Here is a 19,071-nt window from a genome sequence, read left to right as displayed (position 1 = left end):
CAAAGCACAGGCCACAGGTATTAGTGTTGCCGTCCCATTTAGAGGTTAGGTCCCTGAGTGGCACTCTATCTAGTCTAATCAGAATAAAGAGCCGCCTCACCCCATGTGGGAGGTTCCATTACAGGTAAGGCTGCGCCACTTTAGGGGCCACACACTTAATTTCACCAGCAAGACCTCTCTTTGAGAGGCAAGACTCATTATCCGTTATGTATTCTTTAGACAATGTCACTGCCTTCAGTGTCTTTCTAAGAATTAAATGCGGAATCTCTATGATAAGGTCCGGTTCTAGCTCCAATACCTGGCGGCATGGATATAATTTCTAAAAAAACAGGATTTTTCTCTCAAGCTATTAAAAATTTCTGAAAAAGCCAGGTATCTCAGTGAAGATTCCACACTATGTGTTAGGCAATTTGCCCTCCTGACCACCGCATCCAACCCCTTCAGAAACATATTCTTGATGCCGAACTTGAGTCTTAAAGCTGCCACTGAGGCTAAAATATTACAGGAGGCTAGAAATCTCAAGATCCGGCCTTCTATTTTGTCGAGTAAATCCCATTTAGCTTAATCTATGCATTCTATTGCGTGCAGGAGCGTGCGTGGCTGTGATCTTTGCTTGGTAGGTGGTCACTAAATGGGAAAAATGGCGTTGACCAACTGCATTAAAAAAAGTCACCAAGCCTTGTGCTTGGGAGAGGCCCTTATTAATATTATTACAAATGTCAACCTGGTCACTGAGAGTGGCAGAGAAACTTTTACGAAGGAAACAGTAAGCATTTACCCGCTCGAGCTGGTGCTGCCCCAGGACCCAAGAAAATGTATTTTTTCCAACTTTTTTCCCTGAAAAACATACCACTTGAGACTTAAAGGTATTGTTTTCAGGTGGTGCTGCCCAGAACAGGAGTTTAGAGCGGCTAAGCGTTGATTTAGGCCCTTTGGAGTAACATCCAACTCAACTATATCATCTGGGTATAGTAGGCAGGCAATGGAACGGCCACCCACTATAGGCACTTAACCTTCAGCCTTCCTTAAAATATCAGAGAGATCATAAATATATAAGGAGAATAGCAGTGGCTCCAATAAGCAGCCCTACTTCAGTCCATTTTTTGTGGTGAATTTTGAGGATAGCTCCTGCTCTCGTCCCATAAGGAGTTTGCACCACGTAGAAGAGTGCAATGCAATAACCAGGTGCAACAAACAAATCGGACCACCCAACTCACGCAGTTTCCTCCACATGATCTTCCTATCCACCTTGTCAAATGCGGTAAAGTAATCTATGAATGCCGCATAGACTGCTCCACCCCTAATCTGAACATATTTTAAATTATCGTTTGCAATATTAGGATGTTATCTAAAGTGTTATGCGCCTTTCTAAAGCCTGCTTGTTCCACCGGGAGGATCGAATTTTCCTCTACCCAGTTACTTAATTGCTTTAGGATACTCTTCGCAAAGATCTTATACGCGGCATCCAACAAGGCAATTTGTCAATAGTTTAAGGGAGCTGATCCATCACCTTTTTTATATAGAGGGAGTATGAAACTCCCAGTCCAGGAGTCCGGAATTCTACTGTGTAGGTAGCAGACGAGAAAGACCGGGTGGAGGATTCTTGCCCATAACTTAGGCTCTTGTTTGATGAGTGACATCAGGACCTCGTTAGGACCCTTGGTCCCAGAAGCCTGCATTGAGCTTATATCTCTTCTATCTTGAGCGGTCATAGCGGGTCACTGATTGCAACTTCCCTGTCTCCACAAATAGTCGGGCCAAATGGTCTAGTTCTACTCAAGCTATAGCTTCCTCAATGCGAGCGACAGCTCTCTCAATGTGGTTGGTAGCAACCTGCTCAACCGCTCGTGTTCAGAAATCTTGCTCACCTGAGCAGCGTGTGAGAAAAAATTCTGCTCTGCGTCCTTTGGGAGTTTTTCAGACCTCTGCGAGGAGCATGGAGTGGGCAAACTCTGCTAACTCTGCTGGCAGAGTGGAATTCTTCACCCACCCCTAATTAAAATACATTATAAAACAGGCAGGGTATTACAAGGGCTTAAAGGACAGTGAAAAGGGAGAGGATTGCTGATTGGAAGGAGTACTACGTGAGAGACAGCATCAAAGCTTGCAAAAGAACCAACATTTTCAAGGACTTTCAAAACAGAGGAGAGAGTTTGTGTGCGTTTTTGTCCATGTGTTTGTAAGCATTCCTTTTGAAATCCAACAGACACCTCAACATACCTGAATAAATGCACATGTACCCAACTATTTATTAGAAAATACATTTATTAGGGGGTGTAACACCCCAAACACCCCCTCCCCTTGACGGTACAATCTCTGCTTCCCTGAGCTTGGAAGCGCCAGGGGATCCTGAAATTGAGAGAGACTTCCAAATAGGCTCAGGTGTAGAAGGTCAAAGACAAACAGATGACCTTCATAGGTAATGCAGGTAAGAGGAAATAAACAGGAAAGAAAGGCAAAGAAAACAAAACAAAAGGGCAGAGAAAGCAAATACAGTGAGCAAATTCAACATATGTTGCTCTTCCATCCCTTCCCTATTGTATTATTATTATTATTATTATTATTATTATTATTATTATTATTACTATTATTATTATTACTATTATTATGTTAAGTTTTTGGAGGGCTTGACAGTTGGAAATTGCTTTTATGTTGCATCTGTCTTAAAATATGTGTTTGGATCAGCGATGGCCACCGTATAACTCATGGGAGGTGCGGGGGGGGTGCCGAAGACAAGGTGAAAATGTAAAAAAAAAAAAACACACATACCTTGCCTCTATCCCTGCCACCTCACTCATTGCTCCTCTTGTGGTGTCCCAGCATTCACCACTCCCCAGCAATCTTGGTGCTTCTTTCATGCTAAACCTAGCCTGAAAGCAGCATCAGGATTGGTCTGAGCGGCCCAGACTTCCGCTCAGGCACAGCACTGGGTCCGTGCAAGTTCTCCAGCCCGGCTGTTAAACACAGCCGGGCTGGAGAAACCTAAGTGCGCATGTGTGTTTGGCCGGCCTCAGACGGCCGGCCAAACACACATGTGCACTTAAATGCACTCTCCCTTCCTCCCCCCTCCTGGGCCTAGTCCCACCCCTCCTTGCACTACTGGCTGTGCCAAAAGCAGACAATTGTTTTATTTTTCTGCTTCTGGCTCAGCAAGTGGGGCAACACTCCTTCGCCATAGCGAGGGAGCCGCTCCCGGTTTGCATACATATTTTTCTTTCCATTTCTTAGTTACAATGAAAGTGGTGGGTAGCATATCAGAAAGCTACCAGGGCCTGTGTAGCTTGTTTGAGAAACATATTAAATCGCTCCTGGACTGAAATATGCCTGAGTACTTTCAGCGAGTCAGTGTCATCAGCATCATCCACCTTACAGTAAGGTCTTGTCTCTTCACTGGACGCAGATGATACCTTATTTCGCCGCTTCATCCCATGGGCACACACTGCCTGACCCTTAGATAGCCACAGTTTCCTCATCTACATGCGCAGGCTAGTGCCTGTGTGAACATTGTAGAGGAGACAGCACGAGCAGCTGCGGCACGAAGGCATCCCTTGGTTTGAGACTAGCACATGGACACTGCTGGGATGGGGAGCAAGGGAGAGCTCGGCTAAGATAAATGTCTCCAAGCCTTCTCCCTTTGGCAGGCCAAGATTGGAACGAGTGGTGGTTACACCATTTTTTCTACAACATTTTTTTTTTTAGAATAGGCGAGGTGACATCTCTCTGTCCATTTAATCTTGCTAAGTCAAAATACTGCATAGCGAGGACACTACTTTCCACCAGCAGAGAAACAAGTGAAGATATCCAGAGTCACAGTGCTGCACTCCAACTATTACTCCCATTTCTGACTAGCGCCGTCAGAAGGTCCACCGACCTGTTTGCATTCTATGCTTCTGCAGAGCAGGACTACGGACTGAAGGCAATTGTTTTATTACACAAGAGTGCCAGTACAAACTATAGTGTTTTATCTGGGTTTTAAGCATTATTGAACATAAAGTTCTAAATCTACCCGCTGGTGAAACTAAAAACTCAATTAAATCAAAGACTGGCTCATAAAATGCTGCTGGCGAAACAGCACAAACCTCTAAATAATTTTGCACCAAGTGTCATTCGGGTCAACAAAGGGAGAAGAAACCTTTGTACATGGGGTTGTCTGATTGAATCAACCTGTGAAGCCTGTTGTTCAGGCAGGTCGGTGTTCGTGCATGGCATGTGGTCACAGTCCTCTGCCTCTAAGTGACTAGAGTCTTAAGTCCATTTAAGATGGAGGTTGCATGCATCTGAGATGGGTTATTGGTCAGCACAGGTAGCAGGAAAGGTCTGAACTTTGCAAATCACGAGGAAGAGAGTTTACTTCTTTCTCCCATAGTGTCCCTTTGACCTTCTAGGAGAACCAGTGATATTTTAAAGAAAGGGAGAGGCCTGGTGATGCTTTAAAATTACATTATTCTTCTTTCAGCTAGTTCCTCACCAGCTAGTGTGTCAGTTATTTTTGTAAGCTCTTCGATGCACAGGATAAATGTGACAGACCCTCTGGATGCAGAGCCTGTTAGGGCACAGTCTGTACAATTAAACTGGCACATCGAGTTGGCGAAGGAGCAACCAGTACACACAGAAATGCGGAAATCTGATATCAATGTCACTGGCACACCAGAGTTTGCATGGGCGTAGGAGTGTCTGCTGTGTGTCTGGCCCTCAGGGACCTTCTAGACAGATTAAAGGCTAAATAGCTCCGCGAGTCAGAACATGGGGCCAGATGTATGAATCTGGCCCATTGCGATTCGGTAATTGCGATTTTTAAGAAATCGCAATTACCGACTCGCAAAGGGCCATGTATCACATTTGCGAGTCGGTAATTGCGATTTCCTAAAAATCGCAAATGCAATTACCGAATCGCAAATTGCAATACTGGCCCCATTCGCAGCTATGGGCCTGTTGGCCCATAGCTGCGAATTTTTTGCATTTTGCAAATTGCGATTTCTGAAACAGAAATCGCAATTTGGGAAAAGCAAAGGGCCAGGGTGCTGGGGGCCTAAGGCCCTCTCTCCTGCACCCCATTTTTTTTTTTTTTTACACATGTAAAGTACACACATGCCAAAGAATTTGATTCGCCAAGGGAATCAGTCCATGTTACATTAAAGGGACATCATCCAATAATAATCGATCACACGACTCCAAGTTGAAATATAAACATCTTTTCCCAAGTCTTGCATGAGAACATCTTCCATCCGTGTGACTCCATGCAAGTTTGAAACAATTGTACACGATGCCAGTCCATGTTCCACAATGTTCTGGTTTCAAGGCCACTAAAATACAACTTTTCCATGTTTAAACAATAGGGTCTATTACCAAAAGGCCAGGCTTCTCATGGGAATTAAATCTGAAATAAGACTTCACATTATAAAAAAATTGAATCAGCATTTCTAACACGTTCTCAAAATGCAAGCTCTGCAGGCCTTACTTATTCTAATGCAAAAATCATGGCATCACAATCAATTAATACATTTCAATAAAACACATATAATATTCAACTTATGTATCCAACATTAATAATACTTGAATAATATGTATCTAATATTAAATGTAAATGAGCATAATGGTTGTTAAGACATGTCAATAGATATGGAAGAGGACTACTTTTATTTCTCTATTTTGCACATGTATTTTAATCAGTAATCACCTAAAATTAAATATTGTTTCAATGTGTTTTTAGTCTGGATTTTATATTCCATTTTAATACCACATTAATCCTGTTAACATTTCATTTAATTCAAATACCACCTAAGGCAAACTGTGCATTATACAAAAGGCACTTTTATAAACGTGTCAGTGCATTTATCTGTGTTTTAACTGTTAGTTCTCTGGATCTAATAAGTCATATACTGTCACATTCTGATGACTTCTGTGAGACAAGGGACACTACTAAATTTCAAGATATATCAGTCCCTCCTCTGATGATAAACTATGCCATCACAAATGGTCAAATTCTCATTTCAGTTAGACAGTTCAAAATTTCAAAGGCTTATTCAGGTAAGGTCTACTGTAATCCTCAAGGTTTTTGAGGTTACAATAATAGATTCTTCTCCTAGCCTCCATGTCTATCTCGTCCTTCCTTTGTCTAGTTTTCACTCTTCTCCCTTTTAGTTTTGTGGATAGTTTGTAAATCCCAAATGTAACTAAGACACACACAACTATTATCCTTAAGATTGTTCCCACTAGTACTCTTCCCAAGTTTCTAAACCATTTACCAAAGGTAAAAAAAACACTAGCTGTTGCTTCCCATGCACTGGTTGCTGTCAGACCTTTCAGGTCATTTCTCAGATCAGTTATGTTGGAGATGTACTTCCTTATCTCTTTACTATTGTCTGGTATATATGTATATGCTGCACTGTTACGCATGTAACATTTTACAGACTCTGTTTTGTTTTGTGAGAAGAATGTCTAACGTAAGGCGAAAAAGATTTCCCACTATCACTAAAGCACATGCTCCTCTTCTGACTCTGGAGTTTGACTTTTCATCCCAGACTAGAGCATTAAAATGGTCCATATGATAACATTTCAAAAATATTACTCCCAGATAACACGTACCATATCAACCTTTCGGCAGCTTGTAACAGGCTTTTTTTCCACATATAGAATAAACACCAGGTATGGCGGGATCCTGTTAATTTAACATGAAGGTCCTTAGACCGCCATACCTGGTGTTTACACTCACTAATACCCACAAAATGAGTGCCAGTCTTTGCTCTTGGTCTATGTACACATAATTTCCCTACATGTTGCCAGTCTAAGGCCAAGAAACCTTGATTTCCAACTACGAATGTGTGATGTCTTTCCCAATTTTGCAATGTTTTAACTTCTTCCCAGGTATAATTATGCAGTCATAAAGAGATTTTGACTTGTTTCATCATTGTTTCCATTATACCACTCCTCATTAAAGGAAGTGCAATTCAGGGCACAATACCTTGCCACTTAGTCATTATACGTATTACTTAAAGACATGTAGGGGGTTATTCCAACTTTGGAGGAGGTGGTAATCCGTCCCAAATGTGACGGATTTACCACCAGCCGTATTACGAGTTCCATAGGATATAATGGACTCGTAATACGGCTGGTGGTATATCCGTCACTTTACCGTCACTTTTGGGACGGATTACCACTTCCTCCAAAGTTGGAATAACCCCCGTAGTCATTTGATTTCCGATGTGAAGCACACTTTACAACTGCAATTTTTACAGGCAACTATAATGCTTTCAACAACTGGCAAACCTTGTCAGTGTTTTAGATAGGAGATCCAGAAGATGTCACAAAACCCCTCTGGGACCACAGCTGTCCAAAATTGTGAACAATATCAAACCCATATTGACTATCAGTGAAAATGGTCACTTAAAGCTGTTCAAAAACACAGAATGCTCTGGTAAGAGCAATCAATTCAGCTACTTGGGGCACAAAAGATTCCTGAAGACAGGCGGCTTCTATCACACCTGAGACTGTACAAAATGCATAACCAGCTCTCAGATTTCCATTGTTATCTATTTAACAGGAGCCATCAACAAATATGACTTAGTCATTTTCATCTAAGGGGCATCTTGAATGTCAGGTCTAGGCTTGGTATGCACAATTCAGTCACATTGAGACAGTCATGCTCAACCTCATCCTCATGGTCGTCAACATTTTCAACAGGATTAGGCAAAAGTGTTGCCACATTCAGTACATTGTAATGCTTTATACTGATGTTTTGGTAACCAAGAATGGCCTGATCACAACAGGTCAAACGTGCATTTGTCAGGTGATGGGTCTTTGTGTGGGTCAACAATATCTTCACAGAGTAGGGAATAAAAACATTCAGTTGGTGTCCCATAACAATGCCCTTGCAATGCTTGAGGCTGATGCTGGGTGCAGCGACTGCTTTTAAACAACCAGGCAACGCTGCCGCTACAGGATCAAGTGTAGCAGAAATATAAGCCACAGGCTTCTTTGCATTTCCACGCAACTGTGTCAAAACAGAGAGAGTACATTCATTTCTCTCACAGCAAAACAAAGAAAAACATTTGTTATAGTCAGGCATTCCCAGAGCTGGGGCTCAGCATAGTCTTCCTCAGCTCTGTGAAGGCACACATGCAGATGCCATCAAATAGTACCGGATCAGACACATCCTAGTATGTCAGCCTCTGTAAAGGCTTGAACAAAATGTAAACAGTTGGAAACCATTGGCAGCAGTAGCCAACCATTCCCAAAAACATTCTGACTTCCTTCTGTGTAACAGGGGATTCATCTGCATAATCACTGAGATTCTCTCTTGAAACACCTTCCTTGTGCCCTTTTCAATGTGACCCCGAGGTATACATAGGATTCTCACAATGGTTTTGCCATTCAGGTTGGCTCCCTCAGTGGACAACTGGGACACTTAGGGTGCAGTGTATGCTGCACTCTACACTACCGCACATGGTACACCGACACTTGTGAATCTTCCAAAAGTGTTAAAAAAATTAAGGATGAATATAGGGCCACCCCAGCCTTAGATCTCGGGATGCAATTAATGGGCAATTTTGCCACAGTATCCTAAAAACTTTAAAGCGAAAGAATTAGCATTGGCAGTATGCCAGATGCTCTGGGATGTTCCCGTACAGGATCAGTAGCGCAAACTGCCAAAGATTAATGTTAAAAGCTATTCTAGTATAGGTCGGGATAGTCTGGGTGCCAGACCAAGTAAACCACAACTACAAGTTAAATCCAGTAAGGATTCTACCAAGTAGGCAGCAGAGGGTTCCAAGATACGCTGGGATAAACAAAAACAAAATAAAGATATTACAAAACAAAGAGGAGAATCCCCGCGCTCGGAGACCTCTGAGAAACGCTTCAATTTGAGAAATAGAGATAGTTTAAAAACTCCAGATAAATACCAATATACTGATACACGCCAATTTCATTCCTTTCAGGACTCACTGCATAAATATAGTAAAAGCAGTGGGCATTCCAAACAACGAATCGAGTATATGAAATCAAGAAAAGATCACAACGCTTATCTGAACCTTCCATAAAAAAGGAAGAGAAACTTTCACAATGGAAAACACAATTTAAAAAGAAAAACAGTGAGAGCAATTTTGTCTAAGAATGCCACACATAACGAGAACTTTACTGAAGAACAGGGCAGTGGCAGTGACTCTGCTACACAGCACGGCAGAGGTCACAATAATTAGCTGGAATCTTCCAGGGCTTCTGGATGTGACAGCAACTAACAACTTTTTTGAAGTCGAAACTGCCAACATATGTGCACCCCCCTAAGATATGGTTTGTAAAGTGAAAATACAAATAGAGGCAAAGAGAGAACACAATTAAATTTATCTCCCACTAGGGGAAGATGTCATTATTCCATCTTTTTCAGCCCTTGTTCCTGGAGATTTAAGACAGGCTTACAGAGTAGATTTGGTATTGGAACAAGCCCCGGTGCTGTATCGCAACCATGTAGGATAGGAAAAAATCTCCCACTACCATACAACACTGGTACGATCTACACCATTACCACAACCACAATACCCCATTAAACATTAAGCTAAAGCACCAGTGAGAATAATTCTCACACAACTTGAATACCAGGGTTTATAGAACCTTGCATATCACCAATGAACAACCCTGTGTTCCCTGTAGCTAAGTCAGACCATTCATATAGAATAGTCTTAGTTTACAGACACTTAAATAGTCACACACAAACATTTGCTACACAAAATGCACACAGCACAGCACTTATCAACAATTTAATGCTTAAAAAATACAAAAAACCTTGGATATTTCCAGTGTTTTTTGTTTCTGCCAAAATATAGTGCCTGAAAGCAGGGATTTGACTGCCTTCAGTGTCTTAGGCTCGCAGCGAATATTTTTTCGACTCCCACAAGGGTATAGGAACAGTCCTGCACTGTTCTCAGCATGTGTAACATCCATACTACATGACATTGACTCTGAGGCGTTGTCCTATGTAGATGATATCTACATGACAAATGACGACCTGGTCACATACCTAAGACGGGTGGACCACATTGTGGTGGGTTTCTCTGAAATAAGTTAAAAATTAAATTTCCAGAAAACAAAAATTGCCTTTCTCAGTGTCCTGTTGTTGTGATAAAAGTTATCAGATGATGGAAATATCCTTGCACACTACTTTCTAGAAAAGTGTGCACATTCACAACTTCCAAACAGTATCAAAAAGCTACAATCAGTTTTGGGCTTTTTAATTTTGGCAGAACTTACGTTCAAGATTATGCACTACGCATAAAGCCACTTTGTGATTGGAGAATTCAGAAAGGCTTATGCAGTAGATTGGGTATTGGCACAAGCCCTGGTGCTATATTGCAACCATGTAGGATGGGACAAAAACTCCCCCTACCATACAAAACCAGTACGATCTACACCATTACCACAACCACAATACCCCATTAAACATGAAGCTACAGCACCAGTGAGAGTAATTCTCACACAACTTGAGCACCAGGTTTTAAAGCATCCAAGCCAGCAGGAGCCACAGCTTCTTTTGCTGTGGTTACTCATTTTAGGACGAGGTTGGATGATGAAACACCGGCTATTGTGAAAGCTTTGGCTGACAGCAAGCCTTTGCCAAAGGCATATCCAGCCAAATATTCCTACCATCTCAATGCTCAAAATGTTGCATTTGTAACAATACCAGGTGTCGGTGATAGTGTGATCCCCAACCAAGACCAAAGATTAGATCTACTAAAAGCAGCGCATGAAGGGGTTGCTTATGCCCATGCAGGTGTGGTGGCTACAGTTTTATTATTGCAAAAACACAACTGGTTGCCGGGGCTATAGACACAGACCAGATAGTATGCCGTTTGTTGTGATATCTGACAACAGATAAAAGAGTCCACCCCAAAACACCCACTGCATACACCCCTTCAAATTTACAATAATCCACTACAATGCATGTACCTGGAGCATTGTGGTCCCCTAACACCAGATGGTGTATACAAATATATCCTAGTCACTGTTAATTCTTGCTGCAAGTTTCTATGGGTCTGGCCACAATGATCAGCTGACACTCAAACTGTTATTAAAGATTCGAAAGTCTTAATCGGGACATATGCAGTTGTGGCATTCCATTCAGACCAGGGCTCTGCCTTTGCCTCCAGGGTACTCAGGGACACAGTGGCTATGATGGGTGTCCAACTACATTATTTTCTCCCAATCTTCCTAAGGGAAACACAGTGGTGGTTTGGAAAAACTGAGACTTAATCCAATCCTTAACAGTCAGAGTTCTAGGTAGGGGCCGTGGTTGGCTTAACTATATGGAGTCCAGAGAGCACTAAATAATCTACTCAGAAGGTTGTTGGGATGGCATACCTCAAATGAGATCCTGCTTGACATACCTATGTATGCCCAGGATCTTAGTAGCCCTGGTGAAGTGGTGGCAGACACACCCTTTGACATAAATGAGCATGTCACTGTCTTGCAGAAATTACAACAGTTCCATGATGACAACTCATCTGCATGTGCTGCCACCTTGGGAATGAGGGATTTACTAACAACAGCTCCAGGCTGGATTCTAAAAGTTGGGGATCTGGGGGCATACTTATACTTTTTGATGCAAAACTGCGTAAACGCAGTTTTGCATCAAAAAGTTTGGCACTGGATTGTGCTAAAAACTTGTTAGAGTAAAATAAATTGACGCTAACCCTTGCACCCTGTCGTAAGGCAAAATGGCATTAACGCTGCAAAATTTACTCTAACCCGTTTTACGCCATGTAACCATGATGCAAATGGATATGCACCATTTTAACCCCTCATTTACTTTAACTTTAGACGCTAATGCGGGAAAGTGTGCAAAGCAGTGGGTAAATGGAACCAGCAGGCCAAGAGTGACCCCAGGGTGACCCGATACAACCAGGAACCAGCCAGGAGGACACACAGAAGTCCCAGGGGAAGGAGAAGAAAAAGAGAAAGTGTTGGTTTAGTGCGGAGGAACATGAAATCCTTGTGAAAGAGGTGATAGAGCACCAACATCAACTATTATTCACCTCCAAATTGCCAATTGACAAAAGAGAGGCAATATGGCAGCAGATAGTGGACAAAAAGAACAGTGTGGCAGAGGTGAGAACTGTAACCGAGTGCAAGAAACGTGGGCATGATTGTAAGTGAAGGAGAAAATGGCAAGGAACAGAAAGGCAGCACTGAAAACTGGAGGTGGAAGTCCAGCACCGCAGGAGGACCTGGATGAGATGGAGGAGATGGTTGCAACAGTTATCCCGGAGGAACTGGTCACTGGAGTCATAGGACAGGACAGAGCAGATTAACAGGAGCCACCACAAATGCAGGGTAAGTTGCATGGGAAAAAATAAATGTAAACTTAATAAATGCAAGAAGGGAGAGGCATATAGGACACACTCAATGTATGTGAAAGGAGTGCAGAGGGACACATTTCCCATGAATCTAGTTGCACCATTCAAACAGAAGCAACACATGTATACATGCCTTGGTTGTGCCACATACCACAACACATACACAACCTTGACATATGTTAATCACCAGGGCTACATACTAACATGTACATATGGAGCACATGGGATGGAAGGCATGTCTAATTACTGTGCCTGTGGTTGTATCATCACAACATCCCTTGCATTTAGTCAAACAAACCCTACCAACACAGCTAAGGCATCAGAGACTATGAGGTTAGTCAGTATAATTCCTGGGGTTACGTCATGGTGGTGTCTCTTGCAGAAACACTTCACAACTACCTTGTCCCATTGCTGAAACACATGTGTGCTGCATCTTACAGCACACATGAAAATGGCACCTCAGCTAACATTACTCAGACCTGTGCAGGAAGCACCTCCACTCCGCACATAAACAACACATCCTCATAAGGCAGCCACTTCACCATCATGCAGTAAGGATGCCTGTCTGGGTGCAGGGAAAAATAATCTGGGTAACTGCTGGGGGAATTTTAGGGTTCTCCAGTATCACAGGAAACATGGCACTACCCAGTGTAACCAACCTGGTGCAATGTGGTGCCACACATATTTACACTGATCAGAACTGTGCCACTAGAGGAAAAATACACTACAAATTGCAATCTGTTGGTCACAACACATACAGGCTGAGCCCACAACTATTCTGACACAATCATGTGAGCCACATAACAATGGGGAAACAATCACACAAACACAATATATGGTGAATGTCTGTCAACATCATGGTGTACTCTATCATATTGACAGGTGGAGGATGGTGCATGGGCAAGTCTGGTGTTGGTAAGACTGCTACTGCAGTGTACTCTCTGCAGTTGGCAGTATGTGTAACACACTGGAATGGTGGGTGGAAACCTGTCTCCTCATATCAGCTTTGTAGGGCAGTTACCACTACACTGTGGATGGATCAGATACAGGCAGCACCAATCTTCGGGTGCATTGGGTGTGACAGCACACGCTGCTCTTATCACTGCAAATCAGGGGGTGGAAAGTGCAAAGGGCCTGGGCATGGTGTCCCCTGCACTACCCATGCCAAGTGCATGGGCTGTGGAGGAGCATCCAGTGGCACACCACACCACATTACCACCAACCTTCGCATCGGGGTTGACAGTCATGCAAAGGCTGGCGGAAAAGTGGGAATGTACCTGGAGGGTAGCGCTGATCGTAATACTGGTCTGGTGTCACAAGACAGGTGGCTTTGTCAGTCTGTAAGCTGCTGGCAACCTGCCAGTGCCAGGCTATAGACCCATGGGGCATTCCCCATGGACAACATGTGCCACTTCCACCTGCGCTGTTGGTGGTGGTCATATTTGCAATGACAGTCTGGTGGTCATAGGACTGCCAGACTTGAAATGAGGGTACATGTATATACCAGTACAACTACCTGCAAAATCACCATCAAACTAGCTTAAGGCCCTGATCTAAGTTCAACATTAGTCAACTGGCTATGTCCATGATTTTGTGGCATCATACAATTTATGTAGATAATGACGTTCACATCAACAAATAATTCCCTTGCTGGCTATCCCAGGGTTCACCCCTGTGCCAGTGTCAAATTAGCTGCACTGCCACAATGCTGCATATCTTGCACCAGAGTGCAAGGATGGCTGAATTGGGGGAGAGATCATAGTTGTGTAGGAAGCACAACCAGAAAGTGAAATGGCAGTCTGCTAGGTCCATGTATGCTGTGCAATGTAGCACACATACACATATATCAGCATTAGGAGTAATCAAAGTAAACAACAATATAGCGCCTTGGTAATGCCATCCCTGGGGTGGTGTAAGCTTTTGGTGCCACCCTGGTGTATGAAAAACACGTAAAACTGGGACAGGGGCAAATTGCAATGTGTGTTGGTGTGGCTTGACCACTGCAACAGCCAATGGAAGGCCCTACCATGCAAACTGATGCATATGAAGGGGCCACAATAACAAGATGGTGTCAAGCCACCAAATGGAAATGCATCACACCTTGTAAATATGACGCAGCCTTATTGCACCACCTGAGCCTCCTTTTACGTGACACTCAGGTAGGTCAAAGGGCTGATAAATTGCACCCATAATGAACAAGAACAATGTTTGGGCTGTAAGTTGTCACTGAGCCTCAAACAACAATTCAGGGACGTGACATGTCAACTGCCACAACATAGATTGATTTTACACCATCTCATTGCAGAGGATGATGGCTCTCCTGCTGATCTGCCTGTCCTGGAATTCTCAGATGACCTGGATGACCAGATGACAACCATCAGCCAAGAGACTCTCCAGGATGTCCTGGCATCCCTCCAGACACCACCTCCAGTTGCAAGGAGGACAGCCAATGTAGGAGCCATCCCAGATGACCCACCCAACACCAAATATTACAACCTGCCAGGACCGACACAGCTCAGGACTCCGAGGACCCAGGGACAAGCCTCCAGTGGACAGTGGTAGGTGGCCAGTGGGAGCTGGCCAAGCAGGTGTGTGTGGGTATGGAGACCGTGGCAGCCAGCCTAGAGGGAATGCACATGTGCCTTGTGACAGCTAATGAACAAACAGCTGGCTGAGGCACACACTCCCCACCATGTGGAGTCTGGCAGTGGCTGATGGACAAAGGGGCTGCCATGAGGGAGATGCCACAACAACTGCCCTCCCAAACTAGATGTTGCTGCTATCCTTAAAAATCAGCTGCTCCTCCTTGCTGCAGAGATGCCATATGTCATTCCACAAGTAACAGCTGCAAGGCATTGGAACTCCACTTCTTCAACCACTGAAGTGAATGTGGCCTCCCCTACCTCCCCACCACCACCACCACCAATGGCACAGGAGACACCACACACATCGGAAGATGAAGATTTGGAAAAGATCACCTTAACTCGGAAGAGTACCCAGTAGCACCAGCCCATGCCACATGGGCAGTGTTCTCTTTAGTTCTGTGCTGAAGATCATGTCAGTGTTATCACAGTAGGATATGTGCACTCTTTATCCTCACACACTTTTGACCTGTCTGCTATGGACTGTCATTGTCTCTCACTTACCTATTGGCAATTATTGTTCCTCTGCACTTATCGACACTACAGTGAAGCGTGTCCCTTGACCTCTCCCCCAACCCTGGACTTGTATTGTGACACAAATTATGAATTTCACAAATGGGGTCACTGGCCTGGACATTGTAAATATCTCACTACAACACTTCCACTTGTAAATAAACACCTTGTACACAATCAGCATGTCTACGTCTATTGTGATCCATCGACTCAGCTAAATGATTGTAATGTGTGAATCCATGTCATTGGTCACAGAAGTTCAGTACAAAAGTGCAGGAATGTGGGGGGCACAAAGCTACACACAAGGTTCCTAACATGACAATTGTGTATGCTGGTCTCATCACCTACAAGCAATTCACTGAGTATGTCACAAATGAAGGACACATATATGGTTACCTCACCATATATGGCAGGTATGGCTGAAAAGCAAGTCTAGGGCAATATCTTCAGCTGGGAGTACCAGAAAAACGTATTAGTGCTGTACAAAGGTAGCTAACCTCATTAGTGATGGCCACCGGTCAGTTTTGCAGGATAGAGTCCCAATTGTGGCTGTTGTCAGATGTGCTACAGTTCCTAACATTCCTATTACAGGACCCCAACACTGACAGCTAAAGTACCAGACCTACCTGTCTAGTGCAAAATATACATAGTCATCATGAGTGGTGAGTACACTGGATGGCAGATGCATGGACTAGTAGATGTGATGTTGCAATCAATGTGACACCTCCGTTGTCAATAGGGATTACACAAGGTAAATTAAGCTTTTGTTGGCAGGTCAGATTCCATAGGCCATTTCCCCAAGGTGGCCAGTACACACATGGGGAGAACCCTGAGACTGACACTAATTACACAAACTGTTTGCAATGATAACAGGATATTTATTATAAAAAGGATACCAAAAAAAACTAAACCTACCTATCCTAAATTAACCAATACTAACTATACTTATCATACAACTAAACTATCTAAATTATGCTAAACTTAACCTACACATAAAACACCACACTCTAAACATTGGTCCCCAACAAGAAACATGCAGGACAACAATTACTATAACTACACATTTAGGGGCATATTTATACTCTGTTTGCACTTAATTAGCGTCATTTTTTATTACTCTAATTCGGTGCAAACTAACTCCATATTTATAATTTGGTGCTAGACCCGTCTAGCGCCAGATTTATGGAGTTAAAGTCATTTTTTGGAAGTGGAGACCTACCTTGCCTTAATGAGGTGTAAGGGAGGCATTCCCATGCAAAAAATGACTCTATGGCCTTAACGCCATATTTAGGGGCATATTTATACTCTGGGGCATATTTATACTCTGTTTGCACTGAATTATCAGTTAACATCAGTACTGATAAATTTTTTCTGCAATATCAAATGCTGTACATTCATACATCATAGTAAGAATAGAGAAAGGCACTATCAGTGAAATTTCAAACGTCAAAGCTTAACATACAATTCTTTAATTATCAAAAATACTTGTTAAATATCTCCTCACAACAGAAATCTTTGAGATTCAAACAAACACATTATTCCAGAACTATTTAATATGCTAAAATCAAAACAAATCTCCTCTCGTGGATTCCGTGTATTTTTTCATCCTTCTCAGCAATCAAATTGTGAGTCCGTTTCTCAAGTGTAATAAATCAAAACAATAGGCCTACATTAGTCACTTATTAATGATTACCAACTGATCTTCCATCATTCTCATAAGTTGATAGTTAATTAATTGTCCATCCTTTTCATAACGACATCACAGCCAACACATGTTTCGTCACATGACCTCTTCGGGGCTGAGACTCAGTCGCTTCATAATATATAAGCCTCCTGAATAACAGAGCTAAAGAAATATCAATAATCAACATAAACCAACCGATCAAATTAAAGACTACTGAATTCAAATCAAGAAAATTTGAGATCAGAGACCCCACTTCATTCAACAACACCGAGTTGCTCTACTTTGCTGTGAGTGATAGATTGTTAATGTAGAAGTACACCCAACGTGAGTACGTACAAAACAAATCATGTGCCACCAATAATACCAAAGATAAATCCACCATTAAAACCATAGCAGACACAGCCATGCATATATTAGTATGTGACAGAGACAATCAATTTACTGCCATACCTCGTGTACAGGCCAATGAGACAGCCTGCCCCCTCAAACCATGTCATAATTACCTCTGATAAAGAATATCTTAACCCGTCATTATTTCGTCCAATAACAGGACCATCGATGAACCAATGCTGAAAATGATACTCCCGGAAAAATTGCTCCAACCGTTATTATATTACAAATGAAAAGTAAAAAAAAGAACGGTCTTTAACACATGAATTCGTAAATGTTAATAAAATGGAGTCACCCATATAATATATTAAAAGTGCAGACTCCGTTAGGTAAACTCAATAACCGTTTACCAAATTGTTGTCAATTACCTCCTCTGAAGAGAGTCGCGGCTCTTAGGAAGCTCCGAAGTACAGAGTTCCAATCTGCACAGTGCTGAGACGGACGCGAGTACGCTAGAAGCGCCGCACCCGTGTACCTTCATTTTAATCCTTTGAGGCATCAAAATAGAAAGAGGACTTCACTCACTCGTCCTCGAAACAAATAAGGAAATAAAAAAAGGGACTCAGCGCCTTAACGAAAATGGGTGTGTCAATTGTATAATCACCTTAGTATCATTACCATAAGTGTTAAATCTGCAAGATTACCACATATTTCATTGTTCTTAAACCAACATTGCCCCCCCTGAGGACCTATGAATTCTCAGCATGTCAGTAAAAATATCATATTGTGTGTAACTATACCACCACATGTCAGTTCAAAGTGAATAAAACCCCCAGATCCAAATGAGAGAAAGACTACAAAGCCCACACAGGTGCCCAAGTTAGTTAGTCAATGTAGCCGTACGTGTCGGATGGGGTGGGTGCAGCTTGGAGCCCCTGCATTGAAGATGTCCCTGCTCCATCTCTTCTTTTGGGTTGGTGAGTGGGTCCCCGGTGTGGGAATGCCCGCCATTACCCAGATGCTTTCTCTGAACAGAAACGGTGTGCCGTGTGGCGGTTACCAGTGTGCACCTCCAGGATGTGGCAGCAACTTTCTAAACTGCAGTTGAACTGACCCCGTTTCTCATTGGTCATGTTGGCAGCTGCAATATGAGGACAAGCAACCATCAGTACCAGCATTGGGTGGAGTATGTACAGATTTGTAGCTTGCACTGCTACAGCTGATTACATATACAGTCCTACACACATGCCTCAAAAAATGTGTATTCCACCTCACCTGCTTCTGTATCCAAACATACAGCACCAGTATCTTGTACATGTCAGTGGGATGACAGAAATCCTATGGAAATAATGATGGCCCACAGCTGATAGGAACCAACAATGGACCGCTAAATATCACTCTCATCTACACTTTGAGCATCAGATGTCTCAGTAAGTATGGATTTCCTGCCTCCCTGAACTGAAGGGGTGTTGGGCATGCAACCCATCAGCTCAACACCCCTGGTGATACCCCAAGGCCTGAGCACCCATCATAGAGTGTAGGAGTGGGCCATTGTTGG

At 42.9% G+C, this 19,071-nt stretch overlaps 1 protein-coding gene across 4 annotated transcripts in view; it reads right to left on the bottom strand.

Moving 5' to 3' along the window:
- Positions 1–18,068, bottom strand: part of LOC138258610 (uncharacterized) — a 251,862-nt gene extending 233,794 nt beyond the window's left edge. For 2 of the 4 annotated variants that reach the window (XM_069205960.1, XM_069205958.1), the window contains exon 1: positions 17,942–18,055. Coding sequence is in view for 1 of the 4 variants with exons in the window: in XM_069205959.1 (XP_069062060.1) it covers positions 17,942–18,054 (113 nt within the window). In the remaining 3 variants the exon portion in view is untranslated. Of the gene's footprint in view, positions 1–17,941 lie in introns of all 4 variants that reach the window. The other 2 variants (XR_011198453.1, XM_069205959.1) reach the window with 2 other exon arrangements.
- Between the last annotated feature and the right edge of the window lie 1,003 nt (positions 18,069–19,071).

The sequence above is a fragment of the Pleurodeles waltl genome, chromosome 9 (assembly GCF_031143425.1).
Source record: "Pleurodeles waltl isolate 20211129_DDA chromosome 9, aPleWal1.hap1.20221129, whole genome shotgun sequence".
Classification (NCBI taxonomy): domain Eukaryota; kingdom Metazoa; phylum Chordata; class Amphibia; order Caudata; family Salamandridae; genus Pleurodeles; species Pleurodeles waltl.
This window is presented reverse-complemented; position numbering and strand designations above follow the sequence as displayed.